Raw genomic sequence first — 25,209 nt, forward strand, 5'->3', positions numbered from 1 at the left:
AGGGTTTCATCATTGCGTTACCAATCCTATAGACATGTAACCTTGTTTTCTAAATCTGAGTTATTTAAATGTAAACAATGCCTATATTTCTTATATCATATTTATCGGGGCACTGTTTACCTACACTGCCGCCCAGTACGCCCTGGGGCGGGGTGTATGAAAGCCTTTAGTGTACTCTAACCACTATCAGAAATAGTGAGGTAGAACACACTTCGGTGACCGCCCAGATGTCAGGCACGTATATGGGCGCTATCGGTAGCCACCGATTACACTACCAAAGGGGCGACCCTGGCTCGGTTTAATCATCGTGTGCCATCGTGCCAATATTGTAGGATGCTCCTTAATACTAACGTAGGCGCCATAGTGCTCACAGAATAGACAGGGGCGCCGGCGGACGTGCCTAATTTTATTTACTGAATGACTATAATAACAATTTATTGAACGACTATAATGCCCCATTTTATCCACAGTCTATTGCACTGTTTAAAACGAACGTAGGCGTCATAGCGGTCACGGATTAGCCCGTGGCGCCAAATTGCAACCTTTTGCGGGTGCCGGCGGCGGTCGCGCCTGATTCAATTTAGTGAACGAGTATAACCCCCTAAATTATCCATAGTATATCTCACTTTTTAAAACGAACGTAGGCGCCATAGCGCTAATGGGAAAGGCCGGGGCTAAAAATGGGTGCTGACCATGCAAAAAATTGATTTTTTTCCCCGCAGAAGCCATCTCGGAATTATTCTGAGGAGAAAAAATGTTTCGTGGCACTCAGTGAACGGTGTCAAATCGCATCCGAAATTTAAAATTTGCAGAAACCTCGTTTGGAGTGTTCTAATCAACTTCCCACAGTTTCATGGCGATCAGATGAAAAACAAAACATTGCTTTTTATATATGTTGATGATAAAAGTGCAGAATTCTATCTAAATATGTGATGAAAGTGATGATCTTTATACAAATAAATGATGATATCCTTATTTTTCAGTTAGTGCTCAGAAGATTGCTTTGATTCATTGTTATTAAATCCAGAAGACTCACTGAAAGTTTTTCTCTATATATTTTTCTATTTTTTGCCTTGGTGTCACCCCCCTAAATGGTGTCATCCGGTGCGGTCCGCACCCCCCGACCCCCCCCCCCCTCCCTCGCTACGCCTCTGAAGAGAGGCATGGCCTACAGAGAGCAAGGACCTATAGAGAACACTGACCTAAAGTGACCACTAACATAAAGTGACCACTGACCTAAAGTGACCACTGACCTAAAGTGACCACTAACATAAAGTGACCACTGACCTAAAAAGACCACTAACATAAAGTGACCACTGACCTAAAGTGACCACTGACCTAAAGAGATCATTGACCTAAAGAGACCATTGACCTAAAGCGACCACTGACCTAAAGAGACCAATGTCCATCCAGGCCAAATAGTTTGTCTTGATGTCCTCCATCTCAAGCGCCATCTGTAGAGCATCATACTTGGCGTCCATAGTGCAGGTGTACTCAGGTGGGTAGGAGACGGTGAAGCTGGGCTGGGCAGTGATCTCTCTCACCCGCTCCTGATACTTGAAGGCTGACAGATCTTGACGGTTGATCTTGACAATTTTGGTGTAGTCTTCTGGTAGATGGGCTCGCCTCAACCTGCCAAAACAAACAAACCATTCGGCATTCTAGTCAACACGATCCATGGACTACCAAAACAAACAAACCATTTGGCACTCTAGTCAACACAATCCATGGACTACCAAAACAAACAAACCATTTGGCACTCTAGTCAACACAATCCATGGACTACCAAAACAAACAAATCTTTCAGCACTCTAGTCAACACAATCCATGGACTACCAAAACAAATTGAAAATTTGAAATCTGAAACCAAAATCCTACACGCTGACCTCCCTTCAAGCCTACACTTACAAGTTGTGAATGATTACACATAACTCCATGCCTACACTTACAAGTTGTGGATGATCACACATAACTCCATGCCTACACTTACAAGTTGTGAAAGATCACACATAACTCCATGCCTACACTTACAAGTTGTGAATGATCACACATAACTCCATGCCTACACTTACAAGTTGTGAATGATCACACATAACTCCATGTCTACACTTACAAGTTGCAAATGATTACACATAAGTCCATGCCTACACTTACAAGTTGTGAATGATCACACATAACTCCATGCCTACACTTACAAGTTGTGAATGATCACACATAACTCCATGCCTACACTTACAAGTTGTGAATGATCAAACATAACTCCATGTCTACACTTACAAGTTGCGAATGATTACACATAAGTCCATGTCTACACTTACAAGTTGTGAATGATCACACATAACTCCATGCCTACACTTACAAGTTGCGAATGATTACACATAAGTCCATGTCTACACTTACAAGTTGTGAATGATCAAACATAACTCCATGTCTACACTTACAAGTTGCGAATGATTACACATAAGTCCATGTTACCTAAACTGATGAATAAACTCCTCGTCATCAAAAAATGCTATGACTCTGTTGTTGAGTTTGCCCCAGGAAAAGAGCCAGTCCCTGTAGTGGCTGGTGCCAAACCACTCTTTGGAGAAGAATAAAAAGGAGGTTTTCTTGTAGGTGCCGATGTTGAGATACATTGTAACAATGGTGATGTTGTCTTCTTCTGCCTGACTCGTCTCTTTTAATCTGGGCGTTTTCTGGCACTGAAAGACAGTCAAAGAGATACTTTACTCTTTAGACACTTGGTTGCATTCGATAGTTTATAAAATGTGAATGATTTGACTTTTACTTCATAAAACATGAAAAGTTTTTTTCAATAATTTCCTAAAACATTAAGATGTGTCCAAGAGACAAACAAATATATTGTAGAAATCTAAGGTCAGGATTAAGCTTTGTCTAGACACCCATACTCACTATGTTCATGTCTACTGGCATGTACAGGAGTTGAAAACCTGAAAAACATGATTCATCAATTTTCCCACGTTTTCTTTAACTTGCTTTTGCGTCTGTTTGTTTGTTTGTTTGTTTGGTTCTCCAATCAAATCTTGCGATCGAAATTTCGGGCACTTCACAGTTAGCTAGCGCGCTGAAATTTTTAGGGAAGCTTTGTTTCCGATGACAATAGAATATTCAATTGTTATTATTACTAAATTGATCCATGGAAACATTTTATTGATCATTTTACACCCCTATATATTTGTACAAAAAACGTGGGAAAAAGGGACATAACCCAGTAATTGTAATTTGATGAAAACAAGGTTCGGTACTCTCCCTCTTTTGGCTTACTGAGTAGTGGTCACGCGGTGTTTGTGTACAAACCTATGCAAATTGGAAAAGGCACGTGTGTTTTACGAGTTGTCTTCGTTTACCCAAAAAAAGTGAATGCGAGAAGATAAAATCGATAGCAAGATTTGAATGCAAACAAACAGACAAAGACTAAAAAGTAGAAAATAATTATCATTAAAAAAGTTTTAAAAAACCCACGTTTTCTGATTGAACTAAAAAGTAGAAAATAAATACTATACATCACAATAATGCAAGCGATCACTCTACTATAAGCGATGAAAAACGTGGGGCGCCGTGATTTTCTTACAGTTTCTAATACTGTTGACTCTCTACAAGCTCCATTATAAAAGTCAATAGTATTATCTAATCAATCGTAATATAACTTATTCATCTTTTATTAACAATGACCGATAAAAAACTTTTACTTCGGCGCCCCACGTTTTTCATCATTTATAGTAGAGTGATCGCTTGCATTATTGTGATGTATAGTATTTATTTTCTACTTTTTAGTTCAATCAGAAAACGTGGTTTTTTTTAAAACTTTTTTAATGATAATTATTTAGGATGACAGTCATTTGGTCCAGGGGAGATAATGAGTGGATCAAGTGGAGATAATGAATGGATCAAGTGGAGATAATGAGCGGATCAAGGGGAGATAATGAGTGGATCAAGGGGAGATAATGAGTGGATCAAGTGGAGATAATGAATGGATCAATGGATCAAGGTGAGATAATGAATGGATCAAGGGGAGATAATGAGTGGATCAAGTGGAGATAATGAATGGATCAAGTGGAGATAATGAGCGGATCAAGTGGAGATAATGAATGGATCAAGTGGAGATAATGAGTGGATCAATGGATCAAGTGGAGATAATGAGTGGATCAAGGTGAGATAATGAGTGGATCAAGTGGAGATAATGAATGGATCAAGTGGAGATAATGAGTGGATCAAGTGGAGATAATGAATGGATCAAGTGGAGATAATGAGTGGATCAAGTGGAGATAATGAGTGGATCAAGTGGAGATAATGAGTGGATCAAGTGGAGATAATGAGTGGATCAAGTGGAGATAATGAATGGATCAAGTGGAGATAATGAGTGGATCAAGTGGAGATAATGAATGGATCAAGTGGAGATAATGAATGGATCAAGTGGAGATAATGAGTGGATCAAGTGGAGATAATGAGTGGATCAAGTGGAGATAATGAGTGGATCAAGTGGAGATAATGAGTGGATATAGCACAGATATGAGGGTCAAAGTGATAGACAATGAATTAATCGATACAATATGCTAGTGCGTGTGTCTGAAATGACACAACGGTTTGCTCAAAGCTTAAGTGACACAACAATTTTATCAAAGCTTAAATGACGCAATGATTGCTCAAAGCTGAATTGACACGACAAATTGCCCAAGTTAATTACCTGCATAGGTGAACAGAAGCAGCACTAGAAGCAGAGTGAGCACCCTTGCCTTGCTCCTGAACAGCTGACTTACGCCCAGCGCTGCTTCACCTCGGGTCCCTAGAAAACACGAGAAATATGGGACACATTCACAGGCAGAACATGAGAAATATGGGACACATTCACAGGCAGAACATGAGAAATATGGGACACATTCACAGGCAGAACATGAGAAATATGGGACACATTCACAGGCAGAACATGAGAAATATGGGACACATTCACAGGCATAACATGAGAAATATGTGACACATTCACAGGCAGAACATGAGAAATATGGGACACATTCACATGTCATACGTAGTTAGTTCCCTAAAATCTAAACCTGGTAACGTCAATTTCAAATAATTCGATGGGTTGTTCTTTTCCTAAATATTAGGAAAGGTATCCTATAATCTGTCAGTTTTAAGTGCCGAAAATTTCTAACGCCCGTTTCGATAAATGATTAAAAAATGGCATTGTAAGCGTGCAAAAAATCGAAGTCTAGATTTTCACAAATCTAGACGATTTACGCCTCCCTGAGTCGGAAAAACATAGTTTTGCAATTTTGTCCATATGTCTGTGCGTGTGTATGTATGTGTGTCTGTGATCAAGAACTTGAGTACCGTAACAGCTAGGTTGATGAAATTTCGTATACGAGCAGACCCGCGACATATCATACGCCGCTATTTAGTTGTTGTTTTTTCTACTTTTCAGTAATTCATAATTTGTGAATTCGACAGTTCCAATGCTGCCACTTAATATATTTGCTTTAAAACACTATCAGTAGCTCGTTAAGGACGATAACGCCCCCCCCCCTCCCCTTTCCCCAACCCCTCCCCCCCCCTCCCCTCCGTGAAAGCAGCCTCCTCTTGGTTACCTCCCCTAAGTTTAAAATCGCTTCAAACTAAATTATCTGCCCCTAATAACCTTCACTAAACCCGGCTCTACGATTGTAAACATTTAGCGTGAACCACAGCTCACCAGACCATGAAGGGGTGGGGGTGGTAGGGAGCGCGCTTACAGCTTGGTGTTTTCTATCGTCTCCAAGAAAAGAATTATATATATAGAAGATAATTATGATATCAAACTTGTAGTTCTGTATCGACTTTTCAGCGTTTTCTGATAACCGGACGTGCAACTTATTCTACTTTTAGTTTTTTTAAAAGCCTATAACTTGAGTACTGTTTCAGAAAGATAAACGAAATTTCACATGTAGATAAAAGATCTAATTATCTGCCTTCTGTCAAATTTTACTTAATTTCCGTTGACCGAAAGTAGTAATTTACGCAGTTCCGATTTCTCAAAAAACGCATATGAATTTATAAAGTACTAATATTCAGCACTATTATTATGCACATATTGTTTGCCGTTCACTTGGTTCGCAATTATTTTTTTCTATTACGTTTAAAAAAGTTTAATTAATTAAAAATGGATTAAAAATCATGTCTATATCCCGAGTAGCCATCCCCCGTAGTGTTATATAAGTTAAGAGGAGATTACTCCCGCATTATTTGGTTCATGCACTAAAAAGGAGAAAATACATTATTTTATTTAAACATATAATAATACACTATTAATATTATTTAAATTACTGAAAAGGGCGGCCTCCATAAACGTAATACTGATTCGCCCCCCCCCCCCCCCCCCCCCTTCCCCGGACCCTAGTGATTTTTCTCGGTTGATCAATGGAAGTGATTTTACTGTTGATGACTTTTGTGTTTAAAGTTTGTAATTTATTTGAGAATGTGTGACTAGGATGTCCTATGTGGTTTTGTTTTGGTGTTGTGTCGGGTTTGTACTATGTGGATTGTAATGTTGTCTGGTATCTATAATATAAGCGGGCTGAGCGTGTGTCAGTCCTTCTGTCATCGCTATAGATTTTGAAACCATAAAAGTAAACAATGCACCTTGCAGTGCTTTTCAGTGCACCGAAGTGTCTTATTGTAAGTAATAGAGTAGGGTTTGTTTATATAAGGAAATAGAGCTATTTTATAATTTCCACTGTTTGTACAATTTTCCATAACGTAAAGAGAATATTAAATACACGCACATTGCTAAAACATATTAAAAGGATCAATGTCAAATATTGTTTTCGTTAATATTCCTAGAAAAAGTGGATACATTTTAATAAAATAATAACAGTAGGTTAGAAAAATCTAATTAAACTGTTTAGTACTTTTGCCAAGGGAGGTATTTTAAAAATAAATTGAGCTCACGCTAAAAATGTGACTGCAAAATCTGCAAGACGGAATAATTGTTGGAATAATATAATTAGCAAAATGTGAATGCAAATTATGCAGACGTGTAAGAGTACATTATTGTTGGAATATTATAATTAGCATTGATTGATAAAAAGCTATATTTTATTTATTTTATTCACTGAACGTTCTGTTTACTAATTATAATTTTTAATCAACTATTCCCCATTATTATATAAAGTCATCACGTTCATTAGGTGCGCAATGGTTTTAGTCATGAAACTTTATTGTAAATTTTAAAAAGTACTGAAAAAAATGCATGAATTTATAAAGTGCAATATGGTCGGTAAAACACGGATATTCTAAATTATGCCTTTAATTTATTTTATACACTGAACGTGTTGTTTACTAATTATTATTCTATCTTTCAGTTTGCGGACAAGCTAGGGGTTTTATAGCAGAGGCGTAGCAAGGGGAGGGGGGCATATGTCCCAGGGCGCCGACCTTAGGGGGCGCCAATGTGGGTTGGAAAACATTTGCGGGAGGGGGGGAGGGGAAGGGTTTTTCGTTTGTGTTGTGTTTAGTTTTGTTCTGTTCCCAACTTGGTACATTTAAAAAAGATTTACCGTGTGTTGTGGTTGGGTTGTGGTTGTGTTGTGGTTTGTTTGTGTTGTGTTTTTTTTTCTGTTCCAAAGTTGGTACATTTTAAAAAGATTTACCGTGGCGGAGCACGGGATGCAGCTAGTGTTGGTATAGAGAGGTTGTGTCGAGTGTACTGGTTGTTATATAGGGCTGCCTTACTTACTAATTATCTCTAGATTTGTCTTGTGATTTATGGCTAGTGGTCTGTAATAGTTGAATCTTTCAAACACACACGGACACATACATGTATACTGTAAACGACACATATCTATCACAATGTATACGTGAACACGCCTGACGTGAACATTGAGATTTTTTCTTTTTTTCTCTACAACGCTTTTGTGTGTGTAGGGGGGGTCGGTTAGCGATCGATGAACGAATGTGGTCATCGATCAGCAAGAGGACAGAAGCTGCTTCGTTAGGATAGAAGCACAGCAGTCACGTCTTTTATTGTATGTAAACAATGCCAGTCACATACACATACAACACATATGCCCAAAAAACAGACAACACATATGCCCAAAACACAGACACAACACATATGCGAAAAACACAGACACGAACACGTATTGATTAGATACACACACACAAAGAGTTTAGACAAACACTTCATAACTTGGGGATCTCCCTATTTAAAAAATACAAATGTTGTTTACGTGCTTTAAAACTCGTTTGTTTCCAAACTGTATTGTTTACGTTATATGGTCTTTTGTATCGGGGGGGGGGGGGTGGGGGAGGGGGGGGGGAATTGCGTCTCTTATTGCGGTTGGAGGGTGGGGGCATTTCGTCACCCATTTTCGTTTGGGACGGGTGGGCTGTGCAGCATTCCTGTGTGAAAACCAAAATGTCATGGAGCTTAGAAAAACACACCTAGTGAAAACCAAAATGTCATGGAGCTTAGAAAAACACATCTAGTGAAAACCAAAATGTCATGGAGCTTAGAAAAACACACCTAGTGAAAACCAAAATGTCATGGAGCTTAGAAAAACACATCTAGTGAAAACCAAAATGTCATGGAGCTTAGAAAAACACACCTAGTGAAAACCAAAATGTCATGGAGCTTAGAAAAACACACCTAGAAAACGCGTTAGCCTCTGTTGAAAAGCCAGCCTCATTCTGGATCAGTGATGGTCACCAATGAGGTATAGAGGGACGTAGTCAGCCTGTGGATGACATCAAAGATAAAAGATTCAGATGGTATGTTGGGGGGGGGGGGGGGCAAAATAAAAGGTAGATTCAGATGGTATGTTGGGGGGCATAATAAAAGGTTGATTCAGATGGTATGTGGGGGGGGGGGGCAAAATAAAAGGTAGATTCAGATGGTATGTTGGGGGGGGGGGGCATAATAAAAGGTAGATTCAGATGGTATGTTGGGGGGGGGGGCATAATAAAAGGTAGATTCAGATGGTATGTTGGGGGGGGGGCAAAATAAAAGGTAGATTCAGATGGTATGTTGGGGGGGGGGGCATAATAAAATGTAGATTCAGATGGAATGTTGGGGGGGGGCATAATAAAATGTAGATTCAGATGGAATGTTGGGGGGGGGGGCATAATAAAATGTAGATTCAGATGGTATGTTGGGGGCATAATAATAGGTAGATTCAGATGGTATGTTGGGGGGCATAATAAAATGTAGATTCAGATGGAATGTTGGGGGGGGGGGGGCATACTAATAATAAAAGGTAGATTCAGATATGTTAAGAGGGGGGCTTAATAAAAGGTAGATTCAGATGGTATGTTGGGGGGGGGGGCATAATAAAAGGTAGATTAAGATGGTATGTTGGGGGGGGGCATAATAAAATGTAGATTAAGATGGTATGTTGGGGGGGCATAATAGGTAGATTCAGATGGTATGTTGGGGGGCATAATAAAAGGTAGATTCAGATGGTATTTTTTTTTGGGGGGGGGGGGGGCATAATAAAACGTAGATTCAGATGGTATGTTTGGGGGGGGGGGGCATAATAAAATGTAGATTCAGATGGTATTTTTTTAGGGGGGGGGGAGATAATAAAAGGTAGATTCAGATGGTATGTTGGGGGGGGGGGGTAAATGTATAACCACAATTTTATTTATAGAAGAAAAATAAAAAATAAAGGCGTATTCGAATGTAGAAAAACAATTTTCATTATGCCACCGGAAAAATGTTTATACTTGGGACAAGAACGCATTTAACAATGACGTCGCTTATTGTTTACACTAAAAAAAGAGCGCGAAACTGATGACGTCATCTTCCGAGTTTAGAATAAAATAAAGAAATGAACTATTTCATTCAAATATGATTTAGAGCTAGATTCTACGTACGTACGCCATGAAATGTATACAATACGATTTTCTCGACCTAAACTTTTAAAAGTTTTTATATTATCTATTTGGATTCTAGATATAGATCTAGATCTCGATTCTAGATCTAGACTAGATCTACGGAAAAACTAGACGTAGACGCTAAGATCTGGAGTTAGACTAGAATCCAGATCTATCTACTAAAAACAACAGAACTACCATTGAACCGCCGGGTTTTTAAAGAAATCTTTTAAGTCTCTTAATTTTAAGTTTCTTAATCAGCGAGTGCATTTAATATGGCATGGTTACCGATGAATAAATGAACTATCTATCTATATATCTATCTATATATATATAATACTCTTCTGGGAGACGCTAGAAACAAGCTGTAAGCGCGCTCCCTACCACCCCACCCCTACATGGTCTGGTGAGCTGTGGTTCACGCTAAATGTTAACATTCGTAGAGCCGGGTTTAGTGACGGCTATTAAAAGCAGATAATTTAGTTTGAAACGATTTTAAACTTAAGGAAGGTAACTTAGAGGAGGCTGCTTTCACGGGGGGGGGGGGGGGGGAGGGGAGGGTGGGGGATGTAGGGTAGGGGTTGGGGGAAAAGAGGTTGGGGTAGGGGTTGGGGGACCTACTGATAGTGTTTTAAAGCAAATATTTTTCAGTTGCAGCATTGGTACTGTCGAAATAACAAATTATGAATTACTGAAAAGTAGAAAATAAAACAACTAAATAGCGGCATATGATATGCCGCGGGTCGGCTCGTTTCATTTAAATCTATTGATCTATTCATTAAAACCTAATAAAAATAAATCACTTTAAAAACAAGAAGAATACCGTGGAATAGCCGAGTTTTTAACGGAATCATTTAAGTCACTTAATCAGTGTGTGCCTGTGTTATGTTAAATATGTCTTATTTTTAGCTAATTAGTTATTTCTTTGCTTTGTCAGTAATATCGTTCAGCGTGTAATAATGCACATTGCGTTTTGACCAATAACTATTTTATAAATTATTTTTTCTCAAACAAGTTCAACATTTTAAAATATATAGGCCTATAATTCACGTGAAACGGGTACCGATGGCTAGTTCCTCATTAAAATGTAATTTTAAAATTATTCATTAATAAAATGGGAGATAACAAGATAGAAAAATATACTAGCAATCGCTGACCAGAGGAATGTTGATAGTGATTTTGTATTCATTTCACGGATGGCTGATTTTGAACCCTATAGTCAACAAAGAACAAATTTGGGGCAGATAACTTAATTTTTTTAAGTACAAAAATTAATTTCGTTAGGTGTAAACTAACTAAAATATGCTGGTATGACTAAAAATAGAAGCCTGGGCGCTCACTTATGGAGAATATATATATGTTTTCAATGGGAGCTCAGTGATAGGTTTGCATTCTATAACCGGCCTTATGTTAAGCTTTCATCACTGAGCGTCTAGGTTTTATTTATTCATTTTTTTTTTGTTAAACCAACATAGCTTCAGTAAAGTTACAGCAAACTATTTTTGCTTTCTCGTATACGAAGTATAGAGGAAGTATTGTAATCGTGCAAAAAATCGAAATCGAGTTTTGAATTTTTCACAAATCTCAACGTTTTACAGGTCCCTGAGTCGGAAAAACATAGTTTTGCAATTTTGTCCGTATGTCTGTGTGTGTGTGTCTGTCTGAGAACACGATAACTTGAGTGCCGATACAGCTAAGTTGATAAAATTTCATATAAAAGTATTATATTAAATTTGTAGTTCTGTATCGACTTTTCAAAGATTTCCGATAACCGGAAGTTCAACGTATTCTACTTTTAGTTTTTCATAAGCCTATAAATTGAGTACTGTTTCCGATAGATAAACGAATTTTCACAAGTAAGTAATTTATCTAATTTTCTGCCTTCTGTCGAATTTTGATTCATTTCCGTTGACCGGAAATAGTAATTTACGCTTTCTCAAATATCTCGAAAAACGAATAAGGATTTATAAAGTACCAATATTCCGCACTGTTATACAGATATTGTTTGCCGTTCACTTAGTGTGTAATTCTTATTTCTAAGAGATTCTATTATCTATCTATCCATCTCTATACTACTAAAACTCAAGTTTGTTTACATGTTTGAATGTTTATTTATTGTTTTTTTTTTGTTTGTCTGATTGAATACTGGAAAGAATCGGCGCTAGGTGGAGAGCTGTAAAACAGTACGTAGGTAGATAACAATTTTTGTTTTCAGACAAACTGTTAATCACAAATTTATTTAAAGACGTTAATTAATTTATTGATTTATTCATTGGTAGATTAACCACATTAATTTTAAAGTTTTAGAACAATGGCTTTACCTTGACTGAATAGTGACGTCAACACAAGTTTTTTTTTACTTTTTAGTACAATAAGATGGCGGCTTCCATCACAGACTTTGTGGCCCATTCAAAAGTTTAACGCGTTCTAAAGCTAATTTTCTGTCGGCTATAACTTTAACAATACATCCGTTTGCTGTTTTTATTACGTTCCAACACTTATATAAATTTTTAACTGTCTTTTTCATTTAGTTTTACAATAAATTTCTCTAGCTCTACAATCTGTCCAAGAAAGTTATTTATAGATCTAAAAATATCAGGTGGCCAAGCAAGTTATTTATAGATCTAGATCTAGAATCTAGGTCAAACCAAAGATTAATTAGATACATACCAAAGATTAATTAGATAAAAATACAATCCATTTTATAATCATAATACATTTTTAGTCCTTAAATACTTGATATAAATCTTTGTGATTTATCTATCTAGATCTAGATCTATCTAGCTAGAATATGTCTAACGAGCCGGCCCGCGGCATAACATACGCTGCTATTTAGTTGTTGTTTTTTCTACTTTTCAGTAATTCATTATTTGTGAATTCGACAGTACCAACGCTGCCACTGAAAATATATTTCTTTAAAACACTATAAGTAGCTCGTTAAGGACCATAACACCCCCCCACCCTTCCTTCCTTCCCTCCCCCCCCCCCTTACGTTTAAAATCGTTTCAAACTAAATTATCTGCCCCTAATAGTCGTCACTAAACCCGGCTCTGCTTGTAAACATTAAGAGTGAACACAGCTCACTAAGACCATGTAGGGGTTGGGGGTGGTAAGGAGCGCGTTTTACAGCTTGTTTTCTAGCGTCTCCCAGAAGAGAATTATATATATAGATGATTAGATCTAGATTCTAGATCTAGCAAGAGTTACGCAAAAACTAGACTTAAGACTTAAGCAAACGAGTAGTAGAATCTAGATCTAGATAATTCTATCTAGATCTAGATAATTTCAGACCTTCATTATTTTATATAAATCTTTGTTTAGCTATGTAATTGGCTAATTTAAGATACAATTTAATTTGAAAGTTACTACTACTAGACTTAGATCTAGATCTATGCGCGTAAATCAAGTTGCATAAGGAGACTCAAAGTATTAAACTATAGTATAAAAAACATCAGTGATGTCACGAGTTAAATAGCTAAGTTGTTAGTGTAATTGGCTTGCATACGGATGGTACGGGTTCTAAACCAATACATAAATGATACATTTTTTTTTCAATTTTTATTTTATTTTTAAGAAGTGAATGATAAAGTTGCCTATCTGAACTTGGCGGGATACAGGGCAGGTGAAGTAGAGTTCATCTGTTTCTTTGTCCTAAGCATATGAAGGGATAGTGTCGTCAGAGACATGCTCGGCTGGAATCCTTTTTTTAAACGATAAAAACATGTTGTCTGAGACTTGGCGGGACACTGGGCAGTTGATGTAGAGTTGAGTAGGTCACCTGTGACGTCAGTATATGAAGGGATAGTCCGAAATCTGTGTTTTCGGTTTGTTTTTTAAAGATAAAAAACATCTTTTTGAATGTGGGGGTCTGGTTTTTTGTGACGATAAGTGACAGACGTGATGTTTTTTTATGGATGACCCCCGAAACCCACAGTTATCCAAGGGATGACGGGTAGTCTAGTATACAACTAAAACTCAAGTTTGTTTACATGTTTGATTATTAATTTTTTTTTTTGTTTGTCTGATTGACTACTGTAGAGGATCAGCGCTATGTGGAGAGCTGTAAAATAGTATGTAGGTAGAGAACAATTTTTGTTTTCAGACAATTTTTTTAAAGAGGTTTATTAATTTATTGATTTATTCATAGGTAGATTAACCACATTAATTTTAAAAGTTTAGAAAAACGACTTTACTTGGAGTGAATAGTGACGTCACATTATTTGTTTACTTTTTGGTACAATTAAATGGCGGTCCAATACAAGATTTAGTTGCCGATTCAGATGTTTAACGCGTTCTTAAATTAATTTTCTGTCGGCTATAACTTTAACAATACGTCCGTTTGCTATTATTTATTACGTTTCAACACTATTATCAATGTTTTAACACTTCTTTTTATTTTATTGTACAATACATTTAATTTGAAATAATTCTAGATCTAATTCTAGTGCTGATTCGCGTAGATTCGCGTAGAAGTAAAATATATAATTTATTAGCTTCTCGAGAGTACGAGCCTAGATAGCTAAGAGGTTCGCAAATAAGGTTACCATGCGGGTGGCATGGGTTCTAGACATGGCAGTGTTTTTTTTTTTAATTTATTTTAATTTTTTTTTTGTTTTTAGTTGTGAATGATAATCTTGCCTTCGCCTATTGGAACTTAGCGGGATACAGGGCAGGTAAAGTAGAGTTCATCTGTTACTTTGTCCTCATTATATAACGTGGATAGTGTCGTCAGAGCCATGTTAGGCCGGAATCTTATTTTTAAAGATAAAACATGTTGTCTGAGACTTGGCGGAACACTGGGCAGGTGAAGTAGTGTTGGGTAGGTGTAAAGTTCACCTGTGACGGTAGCATATGAAGAGATAGTGTGGTCAGACCCACGTTCAGCCAAAATCAATTTTTTCACGGACAAAAACATGTCTGAGTTGGGAGGACACTGGGCAGGTGAAGTAGAGTTTGATGATATCTCTAATAACGTATTGAAGATTTCATCTTCAATAATCTCTGAAGTTTTAACCTATATCTATAACCTCTGTATTGCCAAGCATTATTACCCGAAACATTTTAAGCATGCTAAGGTTATACCACTACACCAAAAAGCTAACATCCAAGATGCTAATAACTACAGGCCAATTTCTATACTTTCTTCCCTCTCCAAGCCACTAGCAATACATATAAACAAATGCATGTCAAACTACCTAGGAAAGCATAAGCTTTTCCATAGTAATCAGTCTGGGGTTAGAAAGTTTCATTCTTGTCACACTGCTTTGATTAAGTTGAATGAAAACTGACTTTAAAATATTAACAAAAACCTACTCTGTGGCATGCTGTTCGTCGATTTCAGAAAAGCCTTTGATTCTATTGATCACACCATACTTCTTAAAAAACTAATTCCATACAAATTCCACGACTTTACAGTTAGGTTACTTCACTCTTTTTTATCTAACCGATCTCAACGCGTGTTTCACCTTAATACCATCTCTTCACATAAATATGTCAATATAGGGGTTCCACATGGCTCAATCTTAGGTCCTATTTAATGATCTTCCATTACACATCGACGCAGGTCAGTGCGAGATGTTCGCTGATGATACTTCGTTACATGTCTTTGCAGACAGTGCTGAGTCATTCAGTTACAAACTTCAAACATGTGCCAATCAGCTTGCTACTTGGACAAAATTTAACAAAATGAAACTTCACCCCGATAAAACCAAGTCAATGATTATTACAACTCATCAGAAACGCCTTCGTCTTCCATCTACCTCATTACGTATTACTATAGACTATACAAACATTGAACAGGTTAACAGTTACAAATGCCTAGGATTGGTTATAGATCACAACCTCACTTGGTCCGATCATATTCATCTTCTAAGAATGTCCTTATTAAAGACAACTTTCCAATTAGCAAGGATAAAGAACTTTCTGGACTATAGGAGCAGGCTAGTTTTTTATGAAGCTTTTATTCAATCTAGGTTGGATTATGCTTCTGTAGTGTGGAGCGGCAGCTTTATAACTAAGCAGCGTCCTCTTCTATCATTACAAAAAAAAGGGCTATAAAACTGGTTATTGGCTTGTCTAGTAGTCTGGATTCTTTTATTACAACTAAAATACTTCCATTAAATAAAAAGATAATATATACTAAATCAATTTTTTTATATAAAATATTCCACGAAACAGCCCCCCTCTTACTTATCAGACCTACTTTCTTTTAACATAAAATTAAATTGTCGTCTTAGTTTACCGTTCCCATATACAACTTTTTTTTCCAAAAACACAGCTTCGCCTACTCTGGTTCTAATTAGGGGAACAATCTTCCTAATAACATAAAGCTATCTAGATCTGAAAATATATTCAAAACTAACTAAAACACCAATTATTTAATGACCTCTCTAACTTACTCATTGAAACATTTCTCATTCATCATTATATTCTTTTTTATTTCTCAGTTTGTATTATAACTATGTAATATTATTTCTATATTCCACATTTTTAGTGCTATGTCAGTGCTATGTCGTTACTATGCAGTTGCTTTTTTTTTTTAATGCTGTTATTGAATTGTTGTTTTATTTGTTTATTTTAAAACGGCCAATGTAAAAAAAAGGCCTTCGTGCCTACAATTGTTACCGTTATTGAATAAATTGAATAAATTGAAAATTGAAATTGTTTTTGTGACCTCAGCATATGAAAAGATTATGTTGTCAGACCCACGCTCAGACGAACTCAGTGTTTTTAAAAGACAAAAAACCTCTGAGATGTGACGCCTTTTTGAATGTGGGGTCTTGTTATTTTGTGATGATCAGTGACAGACGTGATGTCATTTATGGATGACCCCCGAAACCCACAGTTATATAACTAGATAACGGGTAATCTAGTAATTTTTAAAAGTTTAAGTAATAAAATGGATTAAAATCATGTCTATATCCCGAGTTGCCATCCCTCGTAGTGTTACATAAGAATATTCGAGAAAGTTTAGGGGAGCTCACACCCGCTTTATTTATGTGAGATTTATTTATTCGTAGAGATGCCGACTGTACTAAATTTATTCATAGAGATGTCCACTGTATTAAAATTAATCGGATTTAAAAATTAAATCTGGTACAGAGCGTTTTAAAAACGAAAACTTACTTATCTGCTTAGTGATGTTTCTTTACAATATCTAAAAGCTAAACTAAAACCTTATATATTTAACTTACCAATATTTAGACTTGAATAACTTAACTTTAAGTTTGTATTTTTATGGGTTTCCCTACAATACATTTTAATTTCTAACTGTTTAATTTCTCGTATGTACGAAGTATAGAGAAAGTATTGTAATCGTGCAAAAAAATCTCTTGAAATTTTAACAAATTTCACCGTATTACACCTCAGTCCTTCATCACATCCGAAGAATATAGGACTTATTTTAATCGGGCAAAAATTATCAATCCAGATTTATCAAAATTAAGAAGTTTTATGCGTAATCCATTCTGAAAAACTGGGCTTTGCAATTCTGTCCGTATGTCTGTGTGTCTGTCTGTCTGTGTGTGTCTGAGTGTAATCACGATTACAGCTATGTTGATGAAATTTCATATATAAGTATTTTATCAAAATCGTAGATCCGTATCAACTTTTGAGCGATTTCCGATAACCGGAAGTGGTACTTTTTCTACTTTGAATTTTTCAAAAGCCTATAACTTGAGTACTATTTCAGATAGATAAATGAAATTTCACATGTGAGTAAAAGATCTAATTTTCTACCTTCTGTTAAATTTTGATTAATTTCCGTTGACCGGAAGTAGTAATTTACGCTATTTCCGATTTCTCAAAAAACTAATGTAGATTTTTTAAGTACTAATAATATTGCGCACTATTATGCACTTTTTTATTTGGCGTTCACTTGGTGTGCAATTCTTTTGTCTACGAGATTTTATTCTATTTTTAAAATTTTAAGTATTTAAAATGTATTAAAAATCATGTCTATAGCCCGAGTTCCCATCCCCTGTTGTTTTTATATAAGAATATTCGAGAAAGTTTAGGGGAGATCACTCCCTGTTTATGTTTTAAAGAAAAAGCGAATCGAAAAAAAAATACCTGCAATCAAGTGAAGCTACCTAACCATTTTGCTGTTCCCAATTACCAGGTTCTGCCGTTTGATCCAGTGCTGGCTGGACAGTACACAACAAGTAGTTGCATCTACTGTACACAACAAGTAGTGGCACCTATAGTACACAACAAGTAGTGGCGTATAGTACACAAGTAGTGGCACCTACGATACACAACAATTTGTGGCGTACAACTGTATTGCAGGATTGAATCGTGACGTTGTCCCGTGACCCGAATCAAGTGACCCGTTACATGTGACCCGAATCGTGACAGTCTTCGCTTAAGACGGGTTGAATGTCAGGTTTGTCAGCACGTTGAAATTTTCCCCTCTCAACCTAGACAGCTATTTTCATGGCTGATAGATCTATTTTCATGGCTGATAGATCTACATATATTTTCATGGCTGGTAAATCTATTTTCATTGAGTCGGTTACGAACTAAGAAGGGGAAGATAACTGTCTTTTCATGCAAATTTCTTTAGTCGTAGCCTCTGTAGTGTCAGCTTTATTTTCAACGAACAAGTAAGAGGTGGAAAATATATAAAAACCTTAATTATACCGAGCTTTTAAATGTACTGTAAATAAAACAAAACTAATTTTCTTTCTTTAAAAAAAGTTTAGGTCGCTCATGAGATATGTTTGTTATTTTAGCATTTAAATACGTTTATTTAGAAAGGTTTTTTATTAGTCGTATGAATGCGAAGACTGGCTTGGCTATGGCCGTGCTGGGACGCCCCAGCAGACGCCTCCACATGTGTCTGTCAAGGTTTGGGTTTCGTCAACCCCAACACAGCCAGGTGGCGACCACGTAAGACATTTTTTTTTCAATACATGTTTACGCCCACTGACGTTAGCAAAGTTTTACTCTTATATCTACAGAAGCGCAATAGTTTTTTTTTTTATTTCTCGTATATACGAAGTATAGAAAAAGTATTGTAATCGAGCAAAAAAAAAATAAAAAATAAACAGATTTTTGCAAATCTCGACGTTTTACACAGGAAAAACATGGTTTTGCAATCTTGTCCGTATGTCTGTGTGTGTGTGTTTGTAAACACGATAACTTGAGTACCGTTACAGCTAGGTTGATGAAATTTCATATATAAGTACTATATCAAAATCGTAGATCTGTATCAACTTTTGAGTGATTTCCAATAACAGGAAGTGGAACTTTTTCTACTTTGAATTTTTCAAAACCCTATAACTTGAGTACTATTTCATATAGATAAATGAAATTTCACATGTAAGTAAAATTTCTAATTCACTGCATTCTATCGAATTTTGAGTAATTTTCGTCGACCGGAAGTAGTAATTTACGCTATTTCCGATTTCTCAAAAAAACCCATGTGAATTTATAAAGTACTAATAATATCCCGCACTATTATGCACATTTTATTTGGCGTTCACTTGGTGTGCAATTCTTTTTTTTTACGAGATTCTATTCTATTATAAAAAGTTTAAGTAATTAAAAATGGATTAAAAATACTGTCTATGTCCCGAGTTACCATTCCCCGTAGTGTTATATTAGAATATTCGAGAAGGTTTATTTTACAAGCTCGTATATAACTTGTTTTCTTTGTCGTTAGACTGTCATCATATTTACGCACCAAATGCCTAAATGAACACGATAATGCGAGTAGAATAGTGCGGAAAGAGTACTTGGACAGCCTACTCATTTCAGAAAATTGTAATTAATTCTTTAAAAAATTAACTAGGCATCCAATTAAGTAAAATTTAATGTCGCGCTTCATTTCCTTCAAGTCTTGACCCAAGTGCTGAATTTCAGAGAAATTCAACGGTAAGAAGTGCTAGAAAATTGCCTCGCTCGTGAAGACAGATAGAGGAAGCAAGTTAAATAAAAGCTTGTAAAAAATGCATTAAAACGTTTGAGTAACATGCTTTTATGTAATAATACACTAAAAAGGAAAAAATGGTAGTGTATTATTATATACGAGCCGACCCGCGGCGTATCATAAGCCGCTATTTAGTTGTTTTTTTCTACTTTTCAGTAATTCATAATTTGTGAATTCGAAAGTACCAATGCTGCCACTGAAAATATTTGCTTTAAAACACTAAAACCCTCCTCCCCCCCCCCCCCATGAAAGCAGCCTCCTCTTAGTTACCTCCCCTAAGTTTAAAATCGTTTCAAATTAAATTATATGCCCCTAATAGCCGTCAATAAACCCGCCTCTACGATTGTAAACATTTAGCGTGAACCACAGCTCACCAGACCATGTGGGGATGAGGGTGGTAGCGATATGCTTAGAGAGGAAGAGAGGGGACTGCTAGGCACGCTTACAGTTTGGTGTTTTCTAGGGTCTCCAAGAAGAGAAATATATATATATATATATATATATATATATATATATATATATATATATATATATATATATATATATATATATATATATATATATATATATTTAAAGGAATAATAATTCATTTTTGTTTTTTTTAGTACATTATTACATAAAAGCTTTTATTAAAACGTTTTGAATACATTTGTATTTACAATCGAGTCGCATAATTAAAACAATTGCGCACCAAATGAACATGATAGAGCGCGTATAATAGTGCGGAAAGAGTAGTACAAGACAGCCTACAAATTTCAGAAAATGTTAATTATTTCGTGAAAAATTAATTAGGCATCCAATTGAGTATAATTTTATGTCAGATTGCATTGTCATTGGGTCTTGACCCACGTGCCAAGTTTGAAACGAATCGGTCAGTCAGAAGTGGTCGAAAATTCGTCCCATCGCCAGTTTCGATCGATAACGGAAAGTACGACAAAAGAAAGAGAAAGCAAGTTAAATAAAAGCTTTTAAAAATTCATTCAAAACGTTTTAATAATAATTTTTTATGTTGTAATGCACTAAAATGCAGAACATAAATGACTTTCTTTAAATATATAATAATCCTCTGCTATTTAAATAACTAGAAAGAAAAACCTGGTGGGTCACTTTATTATCTATTGGATACCTTTACTAATATTTAGGAAGAGACCCACGCTTTTCTTTATAGTTATTTAAATAGTAGTGTATTATTATATATTTGATGAATTTCTTTTTCAGTACTTTATTTTTTTTATTTACAATAGAGTTAATATATAATTAATATAATTGTGCGGAATAGTTGGATAAGTCTGCCAACTAATTTGGGCACATTGTAATTAATTCATAAAAAGCTAATTAGGCATACTAAAAAGTCAAATTTAATGTCAGATTGCATTGTCTTCATGTCTTGGCTTCTATAAACCTAACCCTCATAATACTGACTTCTAAAGCCCTAGCCATCATAATGCTGACTTCTAAAGCCCTAACCCTCATAATACTGACTTCTAAAGCCCTAACCCTCATAATACTGACTTCTAAAGCCCTAGCCATCATAATGCTGACTTCTAAAGCCCTAACCCTCATAATACTGACTTCTAAAGACCTAACCCTCATAATGCTGACTTCTAAAGCCCTAGCCATCATAATGCTGACTTCTAAAGCCCTAACCCTCATAATACTGACTTCTAAAGACCTAACCCTCATAATACTGACTTCTAAAGCCCTAGCCATCATAATGCTGACTTCTAAAGCCCTAACCCTCATAATACTGACTTCTAAAGACCTAACCCTCATAATGCTGACTTCTAAAGCCCTAACCATCATAATGCTGACTTCTAAAGACCTAACCCTCATAATACTGACTTCTAAACTTAAAGTCCTAACCCTCATAATGCTGACTTCTAAAGCCCTAACCCTCATAATACTGACTTCTAAAGCACTAACCATATAAGCAAACAATTGAAAAACTAAAATATAATAGCCACATGTTTTGCTTGGAATAAAAAATATCTCAGGAATAAAGTCACAAAGGAAAACTTTAATCGGAAATAAACCGGGAGTGATCTCCCCTAAACTTTCTCGAATCTAATATATAGAGCTCAATTCTGTATGTTTGTAAAATGTTTGTCGTGGATACTTCGATGGATTTAAGTGTTAGATTATTATAGTGCTCAGGGTCTAAATTTATTAGTTAAAAAATTACTATTGAAAGTCTTTAAAAACAATTTTCATTTTATATACTTAGAATAATAATTTTCAATTATGAACATTACATAACATTTTTAAAAAAATGTATCAACGTTTATAAAATTTCTAAAATTGTGTCTGAAATGTATTTGCATTTTGTCCTTTAGTTCTCATAGCGTCCCTTGATTTGGAAAACACGGTTACTTCCCATTCAAGAACCATTAAATCGGGGGAAGAAAGAATTTACTTTTTATTACTTTGTTTTGGTATTAGGAAAAAAATAATTACATAATTAGCGGAGATTGATTAAGTGCAATGTTATTGGTATTTTTAATACTGCCTTTTATTTATTCCATACACTGAACGTACTGTTTTCTTCTGATTATTTTTTTAAAAATCAATAACAATTAATAGTTCTGGTCCTACAAATCCTATATTTTTATTTCTTTCCATTTACGGATAAGCTTGGAGTATTATAATTTTGTTCACTAAACTGAAACAGGCGCGTCCGCCGGCGCCCCTGCACGGTTCGATTTGGCGCCCTGGGCTATCATGTGAGCGCTATGCTGCATAATTTCGTTTTAAACAGTGCGATAGACTATGGATAAGAAAGGTTACTATAGTCTTTAAGTGAATCTAATCCGGGCATCCTCCGGCACCCCGACAGGGTGCTATTTGGCGCCCCGGGCCTTCCCGTGTACGCTATGGTACCTACGTTCGCGTAAGTGAGTTCAAAAGACTATGAATAAGTTGGGTACTATAGTCGTTTACTAAGTTGAATCAGGTGGTTACGCCGCACGTCGTCATGGTGCGATTCGGCGCCCCGGGCTAGACTGTGGACACTTTGAGTTTATCTTTGCGTTTGTGTTTTCTTTGTGTTTGATAGTACTCAAGTTATATTCAAAGTAGAAAAAGTACCACTTCCTGTTATCGGAAATCGCTCAAAAGTTTATACGGATCTACGATTTTGATAAAAATACTTCTATATAAAATTTTATCAACCTAGCTGTAACGGTACTCAAGTTATCGTGTTTACACACAGACAGACACACACACACAGACAGACAGACACACAGACATACGGACAAGATTGCAAAATTATGTTTTTCCGTATCAGTGAGATGTAAAAATGTCGAGATTTGTAACAATCTCGATATTTTTTTTTTTGCACGATTACAAGACTTTCTCTATACTTCGTATATACGAGAAAGTAAAAAAAGTCACAGAAAAAAATCATAAAAATATTATTATTGTTGAGAATTGTAAAATTTGGCAGTTTATTTATGTGTGTTGTGTAATTATGGTAGCATGTTTAAAAAGTTAAAAATAATATGGTTTATAACAATAATAAGTAAAAATACTGTAAGATTCAGGGCAACCTCAACTTTTGTTACGTATTTAATTTAATACTCTGTAGAAAAATTAATTACATGGGAAAATTTCGGCACATCATTGTGTCTTGCATATGTTTTTTAGCCCCAGGCCATTTCCTTGTCCGTCCATATTGTGTGTTGTTGATGCTTGGTATCAAAGACAGTCTTTGTACCGTGTCGGCTGTATATTTTGATCGAATGTTTTGTTATATAATGAGCGTGATAAATGTAGGCAGTACAGGTGGTTGAACTACATTTGCAATGACCAAGTCAGATGAACTACGTCTTTATGCCATTTCACGCAAATTTAAAGTTAGTATTTTAAAAACACGATCAAAACCGAGAAGTTGTATATGTATTACGGAATTACAAACTTCATAATAGATACTATTTACGTATGTTATAAATATTACTATACGTATACAACCTACGCACATTACAACTACATTAAATAAAACTGTAAGTCGATTTGCACTTTCTGAATATTTAAAACATAAACTGTATTTGACAAACTGGTATGCTGAGTGATGCATTTGACTAGGTGGTATGTTGTGTGATGTATTTGACTAGGTGGTATGTTGAGTGATGTATTTGACTAGGTGGTATGTTGTGTGATGTATTTGACTAGGTGGTATGTTGTGTGATGTATTTGACTAGGTGGTATGTTGTGTGATGTATTTGACTAGGTGGTATGTTGTGTGATGTATTAGACACCGTGGTATGTTGTGTGATGTATTAGACACGGTGGTATGTTAAGTGATTTATTTGACTAGGTGGTATGTTGAGTGATGTATTTGACTAGGTGGTATGTTGTGTGATGTATTTGACTAGGTGGTATGTTGTGTGATGCTTTTGACTAGCTGGTATGTTGTGTGATGTATTAGACACGCTGGTATGTTGTGTGATGTATTTGACAAGCCGAGAACCGCTAGTGTAGCGGCAGGTAATGAAGTACAAGAATGCAACACCGCCAAGACCAAGCCATTGTCCCGTGAGATAGCAATCAACGGAACAAAGCTTTTAATTTGGGTCTTATGTGGCAAGTGTTATCAGCCAACACTTCTCAGATAACTAAAGAAACAGATTCAGACAACTCATGTGTTACTGACCCTACACACCGGTGGCCGCACGTGTGTCACGTGTTATGCCAGGTTTATGGGACACAAACATGTAGACAGTGACACGTGACCTTGGGTGTGGCCTAGTTCACAAATTCATTGATCTACACAACTCATATATATATATATATATATATATATATATATATATATATATATATATATAGGCCTATATATATATATATTTATAGCCTATATATATATATATATATATATATATAGGCCTATATATATATATATATATATATAGGCCTATACTCTCTCTCTCTCTCTCTCTCTCTCTCTCTCTCTATATATATATATATATATATATATATATATATATATATATAGGCCTATCCCTATATATATATATATGTATATATATATAGGCCTATATATATACATATATAGGGCCTAGCCTATATATAGCCTATGTAGACTATATATAAAATATTCAGCCTTACACTTTAAAGTGTATTATCGCATAACAGACTCAATCCTAACATTAACCCTGGAAACATAGGCCTTCTAAACTAATTGACACCTACTTGCATGTTTTAGACCGAATGTATCAGGCCTTCTACATAACAGACAGGCCTATAGAGTATAGAGTGACTGAACATAGTAGTGGGCCTATTAGTAGCATGTTTAATTAATTAACTATAGCCTAAGGCCTAGGTAGATTATATGCTTACCAAAAATATAGGCTCAGGTCTAGTAGGGCCTAATTCATTTAAAAACATCCGTACAAAACGTCGACTTTTTATATAGG

At 35.8% G+C, this 25,209-nt stretch overlaps 1 protein-coding gene across 2 annotated transcripts in view; it reads right to left on the minus strand.

The window, feature by feature from the left end:
- LOC131932740 (uncharacterized) overlaps nucleotides 1–25,209 on the minus strand; it is a 29,879-nt gene that overhangs the window by 3,794 nt on the left and 876 nt on the right. Inside the window, exons 1-6 of one of the 2 annotated variants that reach the window (XM_059289656.1) lie at nucleotides 17,938–18,145; nucleotides 8,642–8,729; nucleotides 4,706–4,804; nucleotides 2,914–2,951; nucleotides 2,476–2,702; nucleotides 1,390–1,632 (exon numbers count right to left, since the gene is read on the minus strand). In XM_059289656.1, the coding sequence (XP_059145639.1) occupies nucleotides 1,390–1,632; nucleotides 2,476–2,702; nucleotides 2,914–2,951; nucleotides 4,706–4,804; nucleotides 8,642–8,681 (647 nt within the window). In that variant the 5' untranslated portion in view covers nucleotides 8,682–8,729; nucleotides 17,938–18,145. Of the gene's footprint in view, nucleotides 1–1,389; nucleotides 1,633–2,475; nucleotides 2,703–2,913; nucleotides 2,952–4,705; nucleotides 4,805–8,641; nucleotides 8,730–17,937; nucleotides 18,146–25,209 lie in introns of those variants that run through there. The other variant, XM_059289647.1, reaches the window with a different exon arrangement.

Source organism: Physella acuta, unplaced genomic scaffold (assembly GCF_028476545.2).
Source record: "Physella acuta isolate Inbredline_101_S28 unplaced genomic scaffold, ASM2847654v3 ptg000105l, whole genome shotgun sequence".
Lineage (NCBI taxonomy): Eukaryota > Metazoa > Mollusca > Gastropoda > Physidae > Physella > Physella acuta.